The sequence below is a fragment of the Ovis aries genome, chromosome 1 (genome assembly GCF_016772045.2).
Source record: "Ovis aries strain OAR_USU_Benz2616 breed Rambouillet chromosome 1, ARS-UI_Ramb_v3.0, whole genome shotgun sequence".
NCBI classification, from domain to species: domain Eukaryota; kingdom Metazoa; phylum Chordata; class Mammalia; order Artiodactyla; family Bovidae; genus Ovis; species Ovis aries.
The window spans coordinates 36,329,496-36,351,220 of NC_056054.1; the positions used below are offsets into that span (position 1 = coordinate 36,329,496).

Sequence of the window (21,725 nt, forward strand, 5' to 3'; positions counted from 1 at the left end):
GATGAATTTCATCCTTTCATCGAAGCACTTCTGCCCCACGTCCGAGCCTTCGCCTACACGTGGTTCAACCTGCAGGCCCGAAAACGAAAATACTTCAAAAAACATGAAAAGCGTATGTCAAAAGAAGAAGAGCGAGCTGTGAAGGATGAGTTGCTAAGTGAAAAACCAGAGGTCAAACAGAAGTGGGCATCTCGACTGCTGGCCAAGTTGCGGAAAGATATCCGACCTGAGTACCGAGAGGATTTTGTTCTTACAGTTACAGGGAAAAAGCCTCCATGTTGCGTTCTTTCCAACCCAGACCAGAAAGGCAAGATGCGAAGAATTGACTGCCTCCGCCAGGCAGATAAAGTCTGGAGGTTGGACCTTGTTATGGTGATTTTATTTAAAGGTATTCCGCTCGAAAGTACTGATGGCGAGCGCCTTGTAAAGTCCCCGCAGTGCTCTAATCCAGGGCTCTGTGTCCAGCCCCATCACATAGGGGTTTCTGTTAAGGAACTCGATTTATATTTGGCATACTTTGTGCATGCAGCAGGTAAGTGCGATGGTGAGAAGTCGGTCCACTTTCTCGCGTGTGCTTCTTTCCTGATGACCTCTGCGTGTGCTGGGCCATTCTTGAGCTCCCTATGGCAGGCCACGTCTATATGGACAGTGTGGTGTCCAAGGTAGCCCAATGTCAGAGTAGCCAGATGCTGCAGAGTTTGAGGTTCCACCTTCATTCAGGTGGAAAAGCATAGCTTGGAGAGCATTCTTGTTAAGTTCAATTCTCTTGGCAAGTAGTGTTATCAAAGGTTTTGGTAGTCAATTATGAGATATTGTTTAAATCACATTTTTTTGATGAGGGGTGAGAGAAACCTCATAAAAACCCTTGTAAGAAAGAGTCTATTTTAACTGGCAGGTGATCTAGTTAAAAAGCATTTACTTTGATAGTGAGGCAATGTTTTTAGTTGCTTTTCTTCTGGGAGTGTTTTTAACCTTCTGGAGCCTCTTGAGCCCCCTTCTAATCAAGAAGAGGTTGGAGGTAAGATTGCTATCAAATTGCTGATCATTTATGAAGAAAAAAGAATCACACTAATAGAAACTTACTAACTTTGTTTTAGGAATACTTGATGTTGCTTAAGATTTCTAAGGGAAAAAAAACTAATCCAACTCTTTAAGCAATTGATGGAAAGGTTAATCTTAAAAGTAACCAAATCTGTATAGTGCGTTTGAACAAATTGAGAAATCGATATTGAGAACTGATTTAGTGAGTTGCTTTGATTCATAATAACATTCTTTATTGTTCCAAGGCTGTTTTCAAGGCATGCTTTTCCTGTGTCTATTACAGCAGGTAGAGTAGCATTCGGGATAAAACTATTGAGGACTGGATAAAATAATGTATTTTTACTTTGTTCCTCTTGTCTTGTTTTAGACAAAAGGCTCATTGTGTTAACGTGAAAGCTCAGGTCTTGTGAAACTTGTTGACTTTTTATATGTACATATCGGTCTTGCTAGATTACCTTTATGGCAGTTACTTGAGCCAGATGGAAGAACGAAGGTTGTGGAATCCTTCCAGTAGGTTGTTTTGGGGTGCATGTATGTATATATTTTTTGCCAAAGGGCAGAGAAGATGATACCTGTAAAAGGGAACACTCCATTGTTTTGCAAAACATTTTTAATTCTAAAAATGTGAGCAATTTTTAAAAGATGTCATCTGATAGCCTATTCTCTATTATTTTTCTCAATATATGTTTTAGAAAAAGAACTTTTGTTATCCATCTGTCCTTACATAAGAAACTGGAGAAATTTACTTTGCAAGCATGTCACATCATCATTTGCATTCTGTTGGCAGGGGATAGATGAGTATTTTAGAGGATGTGATCTGTAAGTGTTTCAAATATTTGGGTTTTTGAAAATGTATACTTAATTATGAGAGGTGCCTGTTGCTTTAGCCAGTTCTGGGTAGCAAAAACAAAAAGGCAACATCTCTCAAATGACCTCTAAACAGGAACAAGTGGCCCTTTATTAACTCTCGGTTAACTCTATTGTTGTTACTTTGTCTATTGAAAAAGCAGAGTTAAAAAATTTTATTTTTATATATATAAGTAGAGATTCTGCCAGGGCAAGGTGCAAAAAAGGTGTGGCTATTAGAGGTGCTTTGGGAGCACACTCTTAAAAAATCGTGTGTTTAATCTCTAATATTTGGAGAAGTAAATACTTTATAAATGATAATAAATGCTCTAACGGACCAACATAGGAAATTGCAGGTGCCAACGAGTGATGCCCATCACGGTGTGTGCGGTGTATCCCTTCAAAGGTAACATCACAACGGAATACCTGTTCTGCGCTTATTGGTATGAGCAGCGTCCCTTCTAAGTTTTAGGTGTAAACGTTTCCTTTAGATTCACGGAGACGCAGCCCTTCTCGCTCTCGCTGTTTCACGTTGGATTCTCTTTCACTGTTGACGGTTTTTGCCCGTTTTATGGCTCCAGATCTTGAGCCAACACAGTTGCTGGCGGTTTCAAGGACCGGAAGGTTGATGTTGGTGAAATGGCAGGTAGAAGGTTGCTTAGGAAGAGTGAGCATCCTTATTGCTAATGAAAGATTTATTGCCAGCACCGTGGATCAGACTACCTTTCGGTTCGGTTTCCCTGCGCCTCCCAGAATCCCTTGGTTGCCTGAATGCCGTCCAAGTGCAAGCCATTGGCTCTCCCTGCGCAGCCGCGGCGCCTCTGCGCACCGGGAAGGGTCCGAGGGATGCTCAGGGCCTTTTGTCTGAAAATATCTCAAATTTGATTTCAGAGATTTAAAGGCCTGTTATTTGTGGAAGGGAAGCTGCCAGTACAAATAGGAGGTAGATCGGTCAACTCGCATACAACTGATTTGACAAGCATCTGTTATAATACTGAAGATTTGTAAACACTAAACAATGTTTTTACCTCCTTAAAAGTTTTGAGAACTTGCCAGTATTGGCAGGAGGCAGAGACTCTGAAACGTGCTTCAAGAAACATGCCAAAACCATTGTGGCCTTTTCACCTATAGTCTCCCCCTACTTTCTTTTAAATGTATTTTTTTTCCTCCCAAAATGCCATTTCCCCCCTTGATTTCCACAAGAATATTTTTTTTTCTTTCTAAAAATGCATACAATAATTATTGCTTCATGCCTCGGCCTCTTCTTTGGAAGGAAGTTGAAATCTTAGAACACACATGTAAATACTGGAAGCTAATGCAGAATCAGTTGTTTTTTAAAAGTGTAGGAGATGATTTTTTTAAGTTATTGAGACGCAAAATACAATACGTAAACTGCATTCCTTTTTTTTAATTCCCTCTAAATCAAGGGGCATTAGAACTGTGAATTTTGTGGTTGATAAACAGTAACAAGTGTAATGAAATCGGAGTGATTCCAGAAGCCTGAGAATTTCATCTCGTTAAAAGTACAAAAGAGTAAAACCATCTTATGCCCAGAATTTGGTCTCTACTTGAGTCGTCCTTCCCACGTATGGCATGACGACTTGGAGATGTTATGGCATTGTGGCAAATGGTTTTCTTTGTGGGCGTGTAACAGTAAAGCTAATTTATGACTAGTCTTTACCAGATGATCTGTATCAGAATCTACAATATACCCGGCACGTGGCAAGGTCACAATTTAAGTTGTTAAGGTCATAACCTTAGCCACCAGGCATTTGACCTTTTAGATAAAGTTAACCTTTGTTCATTAGTAGGCACTCAACCGAGAACTTTCTGGAGAGTTTTTTTTTTTTTTTAAACTGCTTCTGTATAACTTCTGGTAATGTAATCAGATTCTAGAAAGATTCTCAGTTGAGTTAGTTAAATTTTGTAAGGGGTTAGATTTTTTAAGGACTCATCTCTTATGTAGAGATAGGTTGCTGTATCTAGGCCATAAAATGACAGTGTCACAATTTACTTTTTATAGTTATTACCTGCTGGGGGATAGAATGAAAGCTGAGGCAGCTGTGTGGAGATGTTTAAAAACTAAAGTTAAACAAATAGAATTATGTTTAATTCAGTGAAGGCCTTTGCTAAGTTTTGAGTGGCTTTAGGCCCCAAAGCGATTAATCACAATGAGCATCTTCAGTTTTTAGCAGGTGAGGAATTTTCTAAGACTGGAAGTATTTTTAGTTGCCGTAGCACTCACTTTGAAAGACAAATACATGACAGGAGTCAGGTAGTTGCTGTAATTGTTAATTAGCCCGTGACAGAGCAAATTGAACTTGTCCTGATGGTAGCAGGAGTACTTGTTAGTTTCCTGGTGGAAAGTGACCGTGTTTGCACCATAGTGATTTCAGTACAGTCGTTACTGATTGCTTCCATGCTCCCATCGTTGCTGCCTGTACTTAGTGTTGCTCGGACCAGGAATAATATAGGTTTGCCCACTTAGTGGAAGAGTTGTGGTGCCTGGGAAGCTTGGTACCTGTCCTGGAAACCTGCTGGCAGGGTTACTGATGACCACATTACCTGTACTGTATTGTTCACTTAATTATGCTGTCCTGAACGCTCATTCAAATTATTTCTGTTACTGTTAGTTTCTCCCTGATAGGCCACATATTATTCCATTTCAACAAAGAGAGACTCCCACTCAGGTGCACTGTAGTTGTATTTTGGCTTCGTGATTGCCATTCCTTCATATAGTAATAGAGGAAGCCGTGATATGCAGATAGAGCAGATGGTCATGTTGACAGATTGAGAATTCACTTCCTACTGCTTCAGAGCAGGTGTAAGATTAGGAGTGTCTGTGTAGGAGCGTGTGTGCGCCTCGTGTGCATGTGTGTGCACATCCAGGCTGCACACAGAGTGCTGGATAGAGTAGGGGGGGAATGCTTTCTTTTTCTAAAAAGCAGGTACCTGAAATACAGTGTAATCATCTGTGGAAGGTTATCAATGCATACCGAGTGGTATTAATAATTACAAAAAAAATTTTAACAGATAATGTTAGATTGTTACAGTTTAAAATTTTATGCCAAATTAATTGTGATAATTTTTAAATTTAAGGTAACTTACTATGTTTGTGGCAGGGTTGTGTATATAAAATATAGTTAATATGTCCTGTTAGCAGGAGCTTGTGTGTATGTATGTTTACACTTAAATCTAAGACTATACATTATAGTACCTTAATAAACTGCCTAGTAGAAATAGTTGTGTGGTTAGTTTCTTTGATTTATAATAACTGTATTTGGAAAAAGAATGGGGAAAGATTATATACAGTGATATTTAATGTTAGTACCACTCTATTTCAAATTGTGACCCTAACCTTAAAGCAAAGGTGGATTTTGTGGCCGATTGGTGTACTGTAACTTACAGAAGATGTCATCTTTCTACTTATCTTTTCATTCTTTAAGGGAGTTAGCCCAATCAACAAACTTGAGATGAAATATGGCTTTTATATCCTTGAGCATTGTCTACATAACTTGAAGATTGTAGCAATATTCTCTATTTAGAATGCAGCAACAATATTCTTTATCCTGGAATGTGATGAGGAAGAAGTTGAAAGGCAGAGAGAGTAGAAGGAGCAGGGAAAAAGTGTTGTTCTGGAGTAAGACAGAGGTCAGCTCATTTATGGCTCAGAGGTTTGAGTGTTGGTAAGAAATTTCCCAACGCTGCTGGCTTGGATTTGCCTTGTCTGCTTTTCCACCCAGTGATGGATAGCATTAATTTAAACCTATTTAGGGCTAGTGTGGGAGAAACCACAGCCTTTGTTGTGGTCACTGCTGTACACAGTAGGACTGGGTGTTTTACTTGGTTAAGGCCTCAAGCTGCTTCCAGAGGATGCAGAACAGCCTGTCGGTTTTTTAAAACTTGCACAGAAGCAGCAACAATTCTAATTGCTCACAAATGTTAATATAGATTATTAAAAACAATTTTGAGGTTAGAATAGAAGGAAAAACATAAAATACAGATTGCATTCAGTGACTGTGCTAAACACCAATTTGTTGTCATTTCAGCAATTATTTTCCCATGGTCATTTAGAGGTTAGATGTTGCTTTTAAACATAAAATTGTAAATCCTTGGGAGGTGAGGTCAGGGGAAGGAAGAAGTCAGGTGGAGGAGGAAGAGAATGAATGAACTGGCATGCTTTGTTAAGAGAAACGTAAAACTGTGAACTTAATTGCGAATGGAGATGCTCTAAAAAGTGTTCTGGTTTGAGTAATGACTGTAAAAGGATCCCAGGCAGTAAGACATCAGGTGGAGAATTTTATAATCCATCTCACCATCGTTTTTTGCATTGTATGTTCTAGACTGAGAGACTGTATGGGGGTTTTTTGGAATTTCTTTTCAGATTTTTAGAAAAGTTCTACAAAAATTCTGTGTAGCATTTAGGGGTCCAGTTAAGGACACTGTGGCTTGCATGAACTTGGAAAGGGGGCTATTGAGATAATTATTATTATTATTACCATTTTGCTTTTCAAGGGGGAAACAGAATGTTGTCAACATTTTGGCCTTTTCCCACCAAGGCAACTGTTAGAAGTGATTGATCCAAACTTTAGAATTTATCAGAATTCTCTAGATAGAAAGATAAATAAATAGATGTTAAGATAGAAATGGCTTTTCTCCTAGGCATTTCCCCAAATATTAGAAATCAGTACTTCTTGTTTTGTTATGACAATTCCACAGGGTAAAAGTATATTTTATCTAACAGGGTTAGTCTTCTTATTAATATTCTAGTGAAATAAACATGGCCTTTTAGCCAAAGGAATATGTCCACAAATGACAAATTGTGGCAGGTTTGGAGCAGAGGATATTTTTGCTGTTTTGTTTGTAAGAGATACTAAATGAGATAAGATTGAGAGAAATAAATTCATTTGTGTATGCATTTTGGCAAGTGTTGGTCTGTGAGATATTGCTAATCTCAACCTGAGAAATGGTTAGGATGATCGTAATAACTGGAGATTGAAGTGGTATAGCTTTCATGTTTTTTGAGAGCCTTAAACTTACTTGTCTTCATATCTTTCACATATTTTCCTAGTGATAAGTATTTTGGACCTTGATAGATCAAGAGTAGAGAGAAGGAGGGACTTCCCTGGTGGCTCAGATGGTAAAGAATCCGCCAGCGGTGTGGGAGACCTGGCTGGGTTTGATCCCTGGGTTGGGAAGATCCCCTGGAGGAGGGCCTGACAACCCACTGCAGTATTCTTGCCTGGAGAATCCGCATGGACAGAGAATCCTGGAAGGCTGCAGTCCATGGGGTCGCAAAGAGTTGGACACAACTGAGTGACTAAGCACGGCACAGCACTGCACAGAAAAGGAGATGGGTGGAAGAAAGGAAGGCGGGCGAGCAGGCAGCCGGGCAAATGTTAATAATAAATTTTATTCAGTGTCTGTTTTGCAGCAAGTGCGGTGCTGAATTTTGCCAGACATTGTAGCTTTCTGTTTTTTTTTTTTTAACTTCATTTGGAGTATTGTAAATAAGTAATGCACTGTCCATTTGTACAGGTGAAAATCAGGTCTCAGAGGTGCCTAGTGACTTGTGCAGAGCAAGATTAAACCCAGGCCTCCTGATTCTGTGTCCTATTCTTTTAAAAATAAAATTCAGATCCGTCTGATATCCCTCTTTACATCCTGTTGTCTGGATTTAAAGAGGGATTGGATGTCACTTAAATGGTATCACACATCTACCTTAAATCAAAGGGGCAATAAAAAGTCAAAATCCAAACCCTTCCCACGGAGATATTTTACAGTGAAGTTCGGGTTTTGTCCGCAGAATGAAGCCACACTTGGTTAGAAGAGGGAGAAATGGTCTCATGCTTGTTAGTGTTGGGGTCAAAAATCTGGAATGACTTGTTCTTTCTTGTTTTTAGAATGTAGAAGTTTAGTGAATAGAAGCATTATAACACAGGTTAAAAAACATTTTTTTTTTGTAAGAGAAAGTTAGATGAATTGATTCTAGATGTTTTAGGAATTAAAGCAACCATTATTTTAAGAATTATAATTACATGTAATATTTTACTGGGTAGATTTTTGTACATTTTTAAATATGCGCAAGATATATATTTTTTAATTTCCTCATTAGATTTAAATGTTTTAAATTTACTTTGTTCCCAAAAGATCTTTTGTATAGTTATTTAAAAAACCAAAAAATGGAATTTTATTAGTTAAAAAAGTAGATTTTTAATTTTAAAGACTAAGGAGGAAAATTGAAAATAGGAACAAGTTTCATGTTAATGCCCTTAAGTAACTGATATATTTATTGATTAATTTATTTAATGCCTTTATTTTCATTTTCTTTAAACTTCAGCAGGATTAGTTCTTAATGACTTAAGTGTAAAAGTTCAGAGCCTCACTCAACATGAATTTTATAATTGTTAATAGAAAAAAGGTGATAATTATAGTTTATACTACATCTGTTCATTGTATATGTGAATCCTTCTAGTCTTTATTAAAAAAAATAAGCTGTTGAACTTACATTGAATAAAATAGAAATGTGACTTTCTTTTTAAGTTTAATTTTTTAGACGTGCTAGCAAATTTAAAAGTTAGGGTGTGGAGTATGTCATCCCAGAAAGGGAAAACTGAGGGGTGTGTTAAAAGTGATTCAATTGGAAACAAGAGGATTGCAAAAAAAAAAAAATAATAAGACTCACACCCCAGTGTCCTCTCCATCAGGCTCCATACTGCCTACCTTTGATGTCTCTGGTGAGAGTTTCTGGTGGGACCAATAGCCTGTGAGTTTCCGAACAAAAACTGTTTTCAGAGCATATGTATTCATGTATATGTTTTAATGACTATTTTTGAAATGCTCTATGGGTTATAAAAGCAAGATGAAATAAAAGTAGCAATAAAACATATTTTAAAAATGAATAATATTTAGCAGTTTTGTCAGTATTTCTGTGTAGCATCTGCCATTGTCAGGCTGTTGTCTTTGTTGCTATGGTTTGGGTGATTATATTTCCTTTTGTAATTTTGCCAGCCTGTGATTGGCTAGTGCAACAACATGTTCATGCTGTTGGGGAAGATGTATCTGTGGTGAGTCATATAGCTTTATCCGATTGGTAATTTTTGGTAAGGAAAGGTATTTGTCAGTGGATAAATAGGAACTTTGGTGCTACAACATCAATAATTCATTTAATTTTCAAAATTTGGGACCTATTACTTAATATGGGAAACTCAGGACTGTCTCTTCTGTGTTACATCCCTACCTTTTTCCTCTTCCCCTCCTGGAAGCATTTAGAATTCTGTGTATTTTAATTTTGAAGAGATTAGTGATTTAAGTTTAAGCTTCTACATAAAGTGAATATTGTACGTATGGGATCCCATCATTGTCACGTTCAAATATTCCATTGCCTTTCACAGGAGCTGACATCACAAGTCCTTAGGTTGACAAATTCTCATCAACTTTTGTGAAAATTTTGGCTGCAAAAGGAGTAAAGTCAAAAGAGGGCCATAGACAGATGGATTTCAGTGTTGAGATGACATCAAGCCCTTCTTGTGGCATTTTTAAACATTCCAAATGAATGAGGAATGGAGATGCTTAAAGAGCTTACTGTAGAATGAGTAATTAAGATACTGTGCATCCGCATGTAAACCTTCAGCAGAGCTGTATGGGCTCAAGTATAATAGCAGATTAAGAATGAAAATAGTAAACATCTTTTATGTTGAGTATAATTCATAAATATTAAATATTAAAAGTGTTGTTGATGGAAAACAGTGTATACCTGAGAGTACATGTTTAGCATTAAGTAATTGAAAGTTAAAGATAAGTGCGTTACGGACACTTAAGATGAAGCAAAGATTCGGGACAAGAATTTGGCAGAAGCTTGTCTGCATCTCTGTAGGACTGTGGCAGGGTTTTTGCATGGATGCCTTGTATATAAAAATTACCGAGTTACTGAAGCTTCTGATTGATTTATTTAGTTGGCTTTTTCTCCCCTTCTTTTAAATGGTGGAGGTTCTCTTTGGGAAAGTAGTTTCAAGTAACTTCTGAGAATGAAGTCTTTGTAACTTGATGCGGTTCAACAGCGTAACTATTGTTGTCTGTCCCTGTCAGGGAAAGATAGTCATTGCAATACTTTTATTGTATGGCCTCTTAATATGTGACAAGGACTTGTATCAAGAATTCTCTTTTCTTTTAAATGTACTTTTAAAAGTCCCTTACCCTTCCGACCCAATCAAGGATGACAGTGGTTTTTAAGAAGATTCAAATGAATTTTTATTATTTTTTTCTGCTTATTTACTGTACAGACAAAAGTCTTATTTAAAAAAAAAAAAGGGACTCTGAAATCATATATTTTAGATTTTCTGTAAAATAAACTAGGAATAGAAATTAACAGAAAAGTGCCATCTCATTGGGCCCAGGATGTGTATAGTTCTTGGAGAATGAGGGTATTGCAGCCTGAAATGTTAGCATTGAAGAACTAATTGTTCTGAAGGTATTTGTCCCTCATCTCAGAAAAGATGGCAAACATGCAAAACGGATAAATGTAATCCTTTGTACTTTTACCACCTACATTTTTAAACTACAGTGACTCTGATTTCTCTAGAAAGGTCAGAGGTTTCAGACAGAAAGCTTTGTGATTCTTCAAAGAGAGACATTTTCAATTTTGCTATCTAAAGACTGATTATGCATAGCTTTTAACTTTATTTGCAGTTGAGCCTCGGAGGTGCTGTGCTGGGGTGGGTGATGCTGAGTAAGTGAGGCCAGGTCATGAGACAGCAGAACTGGAGGCAGACAGATAGATGGGAGAGGAACACAGATGCACATTCAGAGAGTCGCATGCTTGGCCCTTTATTACTGACACCTTTTAAAAAGTGTGAACAGAGCAGCTGTAACTGTGTTTTGCTTTGTGCTGGAGCATTCTGTGACAGACTCTTTAAACACTTTGGGCACTTAAAGGAGTTTACATAGCTGGGTGCCATTTCTTAGGGTTGGCTTTGTTGGTTTTCTAAATTGTGGATATGGGTTTCTTGGGTTTTATGTGGGTTGCTTTGTTTCTGCTTTGTTTTCCTTTTGGACTTCTCCAAGTTTTGGAGAATTTTTCATGTTGGGTGATGGGGGCGAGTGGAGATGGTAGATGCCTTTTGTTGTGGTTTACTCCTGTTATTCAGGAAACTGAGGTTCAGAGAGTGTTCTTAGCTCACTCAAGGTCAGGCCAATGGTAAGTGGCAGAGCCAGGATGAAAGCCAGATCCACTAGACTAGTGTTGTTAATTTCTATGATATTTAAGTTGGTTCTTATACATTATTTTATTAGCTCTTCATGTAAGTCTTACCTTTTAGATAGGGAAGCTTTTATAATTGCCTTAATGCTGCTGAGAAACAAAGAGGCTGAGAAATGTGTCCATGGTACATGGTTAGTAAGTGGTTAGGGCTGGTTACCAGGTCTGACCTTTCCACGGTCTGTTTTTATCTTCCATGTGTTCCCGAGTGTATCATTCTCCCTAAGGGCTGCTTTGGAATTTATGGATGGGCTTAAAATTGTTCTCTGGAAGTACATTATAGTGCTGAAAGCTATTGTTTTCTCTGAAGTTAAAATTAAACTTTTTTTTTTTTTTTTTTGGCTGTGCTGGGTCTTCGTTGCTGTGCGGGTTTTCCTCTTGTTTCGTGTAGTGGAGGCTACTCTCTAGGTTCAGAGCGCAGGCTTCTCTTGTTGCAGAGCACCAGCTCTAGGATGCTTGGGGTTCAGTAGTTGCAGCACGTGGGCTCAGTAGTTGTGGCTCCCAGGCTCCAGAGCACAGGCTCCATAACTTTGGCACCTGGGCTCAGCTGCCCTGTGGCCTGTGGGATCTTCCTGAGCCAGGGATCGAACCAGTGTCCTTGGCATTGGTAGACAACTTCGTTACCACTGAGCCACCAGGGAAGCCCTTCTCTGAAGTTTAGAAAGTGGTCAGCAAGTAGTCTTTGTCCTGGTATGTTAATAGATTCAGAACTTTATACTTTGAAGGAAGCTTAGAGGAAACTTTCATTTTGCAAGTCTGCATCCCAGGAGCTCTGGAGATAGAAAATTCGTGTGTAAGTTGAGGAGCAGTTGTGGTCTGTTGTTACCATTTGCATCAAGGTGAATGCCCTTGGTTGGTGTCGTCATAGGAGATGCAGTTTGGTTGCCTCCGTTGATAGTTTCAACCTTGCCGTCGACAACTCAGTTCCGCAAACATGTTTTGAATGCTCACTACCTATTAGGCACTGTGCTAGGTGCCAAAGCACACAAAGGAAGGAAAAACTAGGAGGTGAGTTGATGCCATCGTAGATGAAATTTCCTTAGAAACTAAGATTTTAAGGTTTTCAATGTTTTAAAATTAGGATTCTCCCAACTAATAGCTCATATGAAGTTTTAAACATTTGCAAAATCAGTTATTGATACCGCCCTTTTCCCGTACAGTTGGTCTCCACTGAGGAATTCTGTCATCTGATGAGATTACTAGTAAGTGTTAAATTTTTTGTTTTCTTATGTCAGAAATATCTACATAAATGGAGAGCAAATCGGAGCAGACAGAACAGGGCACAGGTGGTTTCTATTATTTGATAGTTCACTGTAGCATGTCTTCTCTAGAGAAATCTGGTATACAAGAAAACTTTTCCTTCTTTTTTTAAGGCCCTCCTTTGAGGAACACTGAGGTATAAAACAGAGTTATAGGGAAACTAAATAGCAGGAGAAATGAAGGAGTGACAGACAAAAAGCAAGGGGAGGCCTTGAGAGCAAGCGTGGTGAGTTCACGTGGCAGTTGCAGACCGTCCCTAAAGTACAGCCAAGTCCCAGGAGCACAGCCATTTACATTCTGTCTTGCTCCATCTCCAAAGAAAGTAAGTAATCGTGGGACTTTGACATGAAAGTGAGTTTTAAGTTGTCTGAAGTTTCAGACTGCTCTGCCTTTCTTTCTCTTGTGAAAAGAAAACAGGCAAGTAGTAAGGGGGTTCTGTATGTGTGAGTGTGTGTTAGTGTGGTAACGGGGCAGCTGTGAGGGTCTTTTGGGAAGGTGGGTACAGATGGTGATAGAACGGAGAGGAACTATTGCATGTCTGATAAATGAAGTGCAGACAGCAGCAACCCCAACAACAGTCTGGTGGTCCCAAATATTGGAAATTGTTTGTTCTCTGTTATATCTGCTTGTTGTTTAACCTGAAAATGAAATCTGTTTCTTTTTTTTTTTTTTTGGAATCTATTTCTGCAGCCATTAATACAGGTGCTTTTCTTTGTATAGTGCACAGAACAAATGATTTGTTCTGTAATTATTTTTCAAAAGGCACGTGAGAATGGCATGGGATTATCATAGAAATTCATTCTGAGCACTGTAAATAAAAATGGCTGGGATTAGTCATAGTGACGTGGGGTACATCGTGGAACTCAAGACAGATTTCTTTGTTTGATGGTCAGGGTGAGGAGTGAGGCATACTCGATAGAGTTCATGGAATGTTAGCAGTTCATTTCCTCCAGGGAAAATCATGTTGATGTCAGATGAAACAAACCACTTGGATACAGATACCAGAATTTACTTGATGAGTTTGGGAATATCTGGGATGTTTCCTTGAAGAGTGTCTTATTTCCAAATAATGAAAGTTTTGACACCTTTGAAAATTTTTCCGTTTTTGCTACTAATCTTTAGAATCTCCCCGTCTGTCTCCTCTTTCCTTGCCCACACTTCACTCACTTGTAATCCTGGATGACATTTTTTCAGATCTGGCCTTAATTCTGTTTTCTTTTGTCTCCCATATTTTTTCATGAAATATGAATAAAACTGAACACATTAATGATAAACAACACTCATTATTGCTATATATTTTAAATTATATGTATTCAGGAGAATGTGACTCTATATTTGTGAGTCAGTATAATACTCTTTGCTGTTGTTTAATCACTTATTTAGAGGAAAATTGTTTCAAGGGATTCTCATTGTCTAAGTCCGACATCTGGAAAAAGGATTGCTCATCTTTAAATTTGGAATGAGTCCCCAATCGCAGATTCCCACCAGGGTGATGTTTCAGTAAACTCTGATGTCTTAGCCTTGGATTCTTGAGCTTTTGGAGGCAGGGGCTGAACTCTGAGAAGGGAATTCAGGACTTAAGGAACTTAGTGTTATGGAGTGACTTATGCTTCTGACAAGGCCCCTTTCAAAATGCTGTACATTATTGAAGGTTCTTATTTGTTATCAAAACAATAAACGCAATGTTGAAATAAGGACAGGGTGTATTGAGACAAATGTGGGATAATTAGCACAGGTAAATTACCTTTCTGGATTGAGTAAACCAGTGGACATGACTAACCTTGAAACTGGAGAGAGCACGTGCAAAGACATAAGTGAGAATTTTAGTGCGCAGAACATATAGGGGCCGTCTGTTTCTCTGCCAAGTCTTTACCCACTACACACACACACGCACACACACACGTACGTGCACATATATACACATACGCACGCGAGTGCACGCTTGATTAGTTTTGTCTGACTCTTTGCAACCCTATGGACCGTAGCTTGCCAGACTCCTTTCTCCCTGGGGTTTTCCAGACAAGAACACTGGAACGGGTTGCCAAATCAGAATAAATAAATTATAATTCTGACAATAAAGCTTTGGTGACATTGGACTTATTTATAAAAATTATATAGGCTATTTGTTTTTCGGGCTGAGATCTTGGTGTTCGCTTTTACCACAACTGTTTACCTAGAAAAAATGGTTTGGCGGTGATAGAGTAGTGTAGACATTGCTCCACTGTGTATGTGAAGAAATCCGTTTCTATATTACAGCAACAGTGATTTGTCAAGTACCTACTGTGTGCTAGCTACTCTGATAGGAGAGGGAGAAAGGATTTTAATTTCATGCTGTTAAATTTGTGAAGAGCACAATCTTGATTAAAAAGGGAACCCTCTCCTCAGGATGAACACACATATTTTCTGGTTTTGAATCACATACAGTCCTGTTCTACAGGGAAAGTGTCTGCCAATCATAGCCTTATCTCTAGTGAGCGTTTGCAGGTTTGTTTGTCTATCCTCGCTGAATAGGATAGATTTTGGCATGGTTACTTCTCCTAAGTTGGGAGAGGCCAAGGGCAGTAGTGGTAGAAAAGGTAAAGATCCAAATTAAGGAGCGGGGTCCAATTATATACGATGAACTCACACGTCCCCCCACTCCTATCCAATACTTTACTCTCATTAAAACTGGTAGGCCAATTTCATTAGCTCCAAAATGCACCAGCATATGTAAATCTTCTTTGTTTAATTGGAGACCTATTGATTGTAGGTAACATAAGCCTCTCTAAGGGAAACAGAACCCAACTGAAGATAAGAGTTTCTTCCCCCCAACACATACAGCATTCACAATTTTATTTCTCTAGGCATGTTCATTATCAAAACCATTCCACTGCAGACTTTCCCAGAAAGTGTTTCTGTCTGGCCCTGTTTTCATATCTAAAAGCTCCTACTGGTTTCAGCAAAGGATAATGGAAGGATTTTGATGGAATATGCATTTTTTTAACTAAAACTTTAATAATAGAAAAACTTATAAAATCATATGAAAAATAATTTGCTTTAAAGAGAGTGGGAATAAGTCTTTTGTGTTTTCATAGACTGCTAAAAGGGACCAAATTCTGTCTTCTTTGGTGAGCAACACCAGCAATGTTCCAATGAGAAATGGAAACTAGAATGTACTTTTTCCCTTAACATTCTAATTGGATCTCAAAGTTACAGAGAGGATAGTGTACCAACCTGTACTTTGCGATGTGATATAAAGTACGGGATTTTCCCAGTGTGCTTCAGAGGACTGGGGTATCTTATAAATGTTTAAACTATAATGAGAAAATGTTCACTTACTGATATATGTTCCTGCAATTCCACTTTATTTCTGAAGTGTAAGATTCAGGTCAAGGTCAATATAGGGCTAGTTGCTTACAGGGAAGTAGGAATCTTGGGAAGGAGAAATATCTGTTTAGATATTTTATTCGTACAGTAACTCAAAAATTATCTTTAAATGACAAAAAGTAAGGTGTCAGAGAGGTAAATGTCTATTTTTTCCTTTCTTAAAATTATGCTAAACTTACATTTAATGTTAAAACCTTGAATTAAGAAGCACTCTAATTTTTCTATTCCTTAGAGTACTATTGATCTCTAAAGGAGATATTTAATAAGTGAAATTATAGCATCTAGGGAAAAAATTCTTCTTTTCTGATTTTGTAAGGTAGTCGATGCTGCCTTGGAATACATTGCTGGCCTTTCTTGTACTGGTCATTTTCTTTCTTTCTCCCGAGTAGCTGCTTGAACACTTCCCAGTGGGTGAGGAGTGTTTGTTCAGGTGGCACAGAGTAGAGAGATCTTGACTGGTAGAGAGTAACTTAATATCAGCCATATAACGCTTATCAGTGAAATTCTAGCTCATTTAATTATTGCTTAATTCTCTGATTATTTTTTCTATCTGAGAGAAGATTGTCTTCACTCTGGGGAAGTATGGATGGCTACATTTTGCTCTTGCAGTTTCTTAATTCACTATACCTGGTAAGGTGTTTGGAGCTAGAACACCTTTTTAAAGAATAGGGTATCTATGTACCTACAAAAATGGTGAAATTCTGACTGGACCTGTGATGAAATAGGGAATCCTCTTGTTCAGTTCATCTTTCAGTACTGGATACCACTCATGTTTGGTTAGATTTCTAAAAACTTTGTTTTGGAGATTATTCATAGGAACTCAGGTCTGTAACCAGGTATTGAATGTTTATCATTGGAAGGAAGCTTTGTACTCATTTATCATTTCCTCTCTGCCAAGCCGCAAAAATCCTACCTTGTTGATCTTTTCTCATATATGTGATATATGATGTGTGTGTGTGAGAGAGAGAGGCTGCCTAGCTCTTTACAGCAAACCTGTACCATCATCCTTTCTTAACCTCTTTCTAGGAATAGAAATTTCTTTGAAACCAAGCACAATCGAGAAATGAAATAGATTGTTAAAAGACTGAATGATGCATTTCAAGTCGAACAGACATGTGGATTATCTGCTGTTTTGATTTGTCCATCCTGAAGTTCCCTCCATTACCACTGTACCCTCAGTTTTTGCATGGGAATTGGAGAGTAGATGTAAAATACAAATTATTCGCACTAGTCGAGTAAAAAGGAATGAAGATTTTTTTTTTCTAATTTGACTACTCATATATTTTCTTGGAGGAAAAAGCATTATTAAAATAATCCAAAATAGAAACTCAAATGTATTTCTTTTAAACTGTTTCTCAGACCTGTTGCTGGAGGTTCTAGGATACTGCGAAAAATCCTTTTCATAAACATTACTGGTTTGATTTCTTACTGACTTTCACTACTTTTCAGTGTGAAAATATGTGGAATTTATGACACATGGTAATGAAGACCTAGCTACCTACTACTCAACTCAAGAAAGAGTACATTAGCAATACCTTGTATTTACTTCTATGTTCCCTAAAAATAACACCCTGATATTCCCCCCATTATCATGAATATTGTGTTTATCAACCCCCTCTTTTAAAAGAAAGGTTTTTATCGCCAATGTATACTAAATATATTTCAGTTTTGGCTTGTTACTAAATTTTATAAACAGTAAATATACCTATATGGCACTTCTTTGGTGGCTCAGATAGTAAAGAGTCTGCCTGTAATGAGGGAAACCCAGCTTTGATCCCTTGGTCAGGAAGATCCCCTGGGGAAGGGCAGGGCAACCCACTCTAGTATTCTTGACTGGAGAATTCCATGGACAGAGGAGCCTGGTGGGCTGTAGTCCATGAGGCGGAAGAGAGTCCAACATGACTGAGCGACTTTCACTTTCACTTTGTACACACACACATACATACATACATTGGCGCTTCTGGGGATAAGATTATGTTTCTAATATAATGTTTCTAATGTCCTCTTGTAAAGGATGAACTGTATGGAGAGTTGATCCTTGAACAACACGGGTCACTTATATGCGATTTTTAAAAAATAAATAAGTATTTCAGTACTATATGATCCAAGGTGGTTGAACCCAAGATGTGGAACTGTGGACATGGAGGGCTGACTTTCAAGTTTTATACAGATTTTCAGCTGTGCGGGGGTCAGTGCCTCTCTCCCTGTGTTGTTCCAAGGTCAACTGTACTGTGATTTCCTCTTTTTCTTGTATAACGTGCTATTGTGTAATGGGGCAATGTGATGTTGCCAGTTTCTTGATATTCAGTTCAGTTATTCGCTCAGTCATGTCTGACTCTTTGAGACCCTATGGACCGCAGCACACCAGGCTTCCCTGTCCACCACCAACTCCCAGAGCTTACTCAGACTCATGTCCATTGAATCAGTGATGCCATCCAACCATCTCATCCTCTGTTGTCCCCTTCTCCTCTTGCTCTCTATCTTTCCCAGCATCAGGGTCTTTTCCAATGAGTCAGTTCTTCGCATCAGGTGGCCAAAGTATTTTAGTTTCAGCTTCAGCATCAGTCCTTCCAATGAATATTCAGGCCTGATTTCCTTTAGGATGGACTGGTTAGATCTCCTTGCCGTCCAAGAGATTCTCAAGAGCCTTCTCCAACACCACAGTTCAAAAGCATCAGTTCTCCAGGTTTGATGCATGATACAGGGTGCTCAGGGCTGGTGCACTGGGATGACCCAGAGGGATGGGATGGGGAGGGAGGTGGAGGGGGGTTCAGAATGGGGAATACATGTACACTCATGGCGGATTCAAATCAATGTATGGCAAAACTAGTACAATAATGCAAAGTAAAATAAATAAATAAATTAAACAAAAAACAAAAGCATCAATTCTTCGGTGCTCAGTTTTCTTTATATTCCAACTCTCATATCCATGTATGACTACTGGAAACACCATAGCTTTGACTAGACGGACTTTTGTTGGCAAAGTAATGTTTCTACTTTTTAATATGCTGTCTAGGTTGGTCATAGATTTTCTTCCAAGGAGCAAGCGTCTTTTCATTTCATGGTTGCAGTCACCATCTGCACTGGTTTTGAAGCCCAGGAAAATAAAGTCTGTCACTGTTTCCATTGTTTCCCCATCTATTTGCCATGAAGTGATGGGACTGGATGCCATGATCTTAGTTTTCTGAATGTTGAGTTTTAAGCTAACTTTTTCACTCTCCTCTTTCACTTTCATCAAGAGGCTCTTTAGTTCTTCTTTGCTTTCTGCCATAAGGGTGGTGTCATCTGCATATCTGAGGTTATTGATATTTCTCCTGGCAATCCTGATTCCAGTTTGTGCTTCATCCAGCCTGGCATTTTGCATGATGTACTCTGCATGTAAGTTAAATAAGCAGGGTGACAGTATGCAGCCTTGACATACTCCTTTCCTGATTTGGAACCAGTCTATTGTTCCATGTCCAGTTCCAACTGTTGCTTCTTGATCTGCATACACATTTCTCATGAGGCAGGTCAGGAGGTCTGGTATTCCCATCTCTTGAAGAATTTTCCACAGTTTGTTGTGATACACACAGTCAAAGCCTTTGGTGTAGTCAGTAAAGCAGAAGTAGATGCTTTTCTGGAACTCTCTTGCTTTTTCAATGATCCAGTGGATAGTGACAATTTGATCTCTGGTTCCTCTGCCTTTTCTAAAACCAGCTTGAACATCAGGAAGTTCACGGTTCATGTACTTTTGAAGCCTGGCTTGGAGAATTTTGAACATTACTTTGCTAGTTTGTGAGACGAGTGCAATTGTGTGTAATTTGAGCATGCTTTGGCATTGCCTTTCTTTGGGATTGCAGTGAAAACTGACCTTTTCCAGTCCTGTGGCCACTGCTGAGTTTTCCAAATTTGCTGGCATATTGAGTGCAGCACTTTCACAGCATCATTTTAAGGGTTTGAAATAGCTCAGCTGGGATTCCATCACCTCCACTAGCTTTGTGCATAGTGATGCTTCCTAAGGCCCACTTGACTTCGCATTCCAGGATGTCTGGCTCTAGGTGAGTGATCACACAGTCGTGGTTATCTGGGTCATGAAAATCTTTTCTGTATAGTTCTTCTGTGCATTCTTGCCACTTCTTAATATTTTCTGCTTCTGTTAGGTCCATACCATTTCTGTCCGTTATTCTTCTTGTTATTTATTTTTCTTGTTATTAACAAGTGTTATGAACAGTAGCATGTTTTCTGGACAGTGTGTGTAAGAGCTTCTTTAGGGTATAGACCTAGAAGCAGAACTGTTGAATCATAGAGCATGTAAGTATTGCATTTTTTATAAAGATAATCTTATTTTATTAAGTAGTTGTACCTATACACCCTCTCACTGATAATTGTTGTTCAGTCCGTAGAGTGTGTCCATCTGTTTGTGACCTCATGTACTGCAGCATGCCAGGCTTCTCTGTCCTTCACTATCTCCTGGAGTTTGTGTAAACTCATGTCCGTTGAGTTGGTGATGCCATCCAACTATCTCATCCTCTGTCACCCCCTTTTCCTCCTGCCCTCAATCTTTCCCAGAGTCAGAGTCTTTTCCAGTGAGTCAACTCTTCACATCCTGTGGCCAAAGTACTGGAGCTTCAGCTTCAGCATCAGTCCTTCCAATGAATATTCAGGACTGATTTCCTTTAGGATTGACTGGTTTGATCTCCTTGCAGTCCAAGGGACTCTTCAAGAGTCTTCTCCAGCACCACAGTTCAAAAGCATCTATTCTTCAGCGGTCATCTATTCTTTACAGTCCATCTCTCACATCCATACATGACTACTGGAAAAACCGTAGCTTTGAATATACCAATCTTTGTCAGCAAAGTGATGTCTCTGCTTTTTAATATGCTTTTCTCCCAAGGAGCAAGTGTCTTTTAATTTCTTGGCCATGGTCACCAACTGCAGCGATTTTGGAGCCCAGGAAAATAAAATCTGTAACTGTTTCCACTTTTCCCCCATCTATATGCCGCAAAGTGATGGAACTGGATGCCATGATCTTAGTTTTTTGAATGTTGAGTTTTAAGCCAGCGTTTTCACTCTCCTCTTTCACCTTCAAGAGGCTCTTTAGTTCCTCTTCACTTTCTGCCATTACAGTGCTATCAAATTAGAAATGCAATCAAATATCAACAACCTGATATCTGAGGCTGTTGCTATTTCTACTGGCAATCTTGATTCCAGCTGAGTCATCCAACCCAGCACTTTGCATGAGGTACTCTGCATAGAAGTTAAATACTAGCAGTGTTTAAAAGATTCTGTTGATATTCATCCTTTCCAGCACTTGAAAAGTGAAGTGAAAGTGAAAGTCGCTCAGTCACATCTGACTCTTTGCGAACCCGTGGAGTATACAGACCGTGGAATTCTCCAGGCCAGACTACTGGAGTGGGTAGCCATTCCCTTCTCCGGGCGGGGGTCGGGGGGGGGGGGTCTTCCCAACCCAGGGATTGAACCCGGGTCTCCTGCATTACAGGCAGATTCTTTACCAGCTGAGCCACCAGGGAAACCCAACAGTTGCCATTGTCAAATTTTTGCTTTTTGCCATTCTGGTGGTTATAAAATGACATTTCAGTGTGGTCTTACTTTGCATTTCTAATTTGATTGCTAATGAGATTAAGTACCTTTTTTGTATACTTATTAACCACTATCTTTCCTTTTCTGTGACATAAACACTCATGACTTTTACTCATTTTTTCTGCTTTGTTGCTTATCTCTTTTTTTGTAATTTGTAGAAGTTCTTCACACATTCTTATTTCTGTCCCTTTGTGTTTTATGTTTGCAAATATCTTTTCATAGTTGTGGCTTGTCTTTGATTTTCCTTATGGTATCTTTGATGACCAAAAATTCTTAATTTTAATATAAATTTTATTAATCCTTTGCTGTACAGTTAGTCCTTTTGTGTCTTAAGATATCCTTTGAGTTTAGAGATACATTGTATTTCTCATACGTC

At 38.7% G+C, this 21,725-nt stretch overlaps 1 protein-coding gene across 16 annotated transcripts in view; it reads left to right on the forward strand.

Annotated features, from left to right (window-relative positions):
- Positions 1 to 21,725, forward strand: part of NFIA (nuclear factor I A) — a 402,938-nt gene that overhangs the window by 11,069 nt on the left and 370,144 nt on the right. For 15 of the 16 annotated variants that reach the window (XM_012160811.5, XM_060410138.1, XM_060410133.1 and 12 more), the window contains exon 2: positions 1 to 532. In XM_012160811.5, coding sequence (XP_012016201.1) covers positions 1 to 532 — 532 coding nt within the window. The other variant, XR_009599377.1, reaches the window with a different exon arrangement.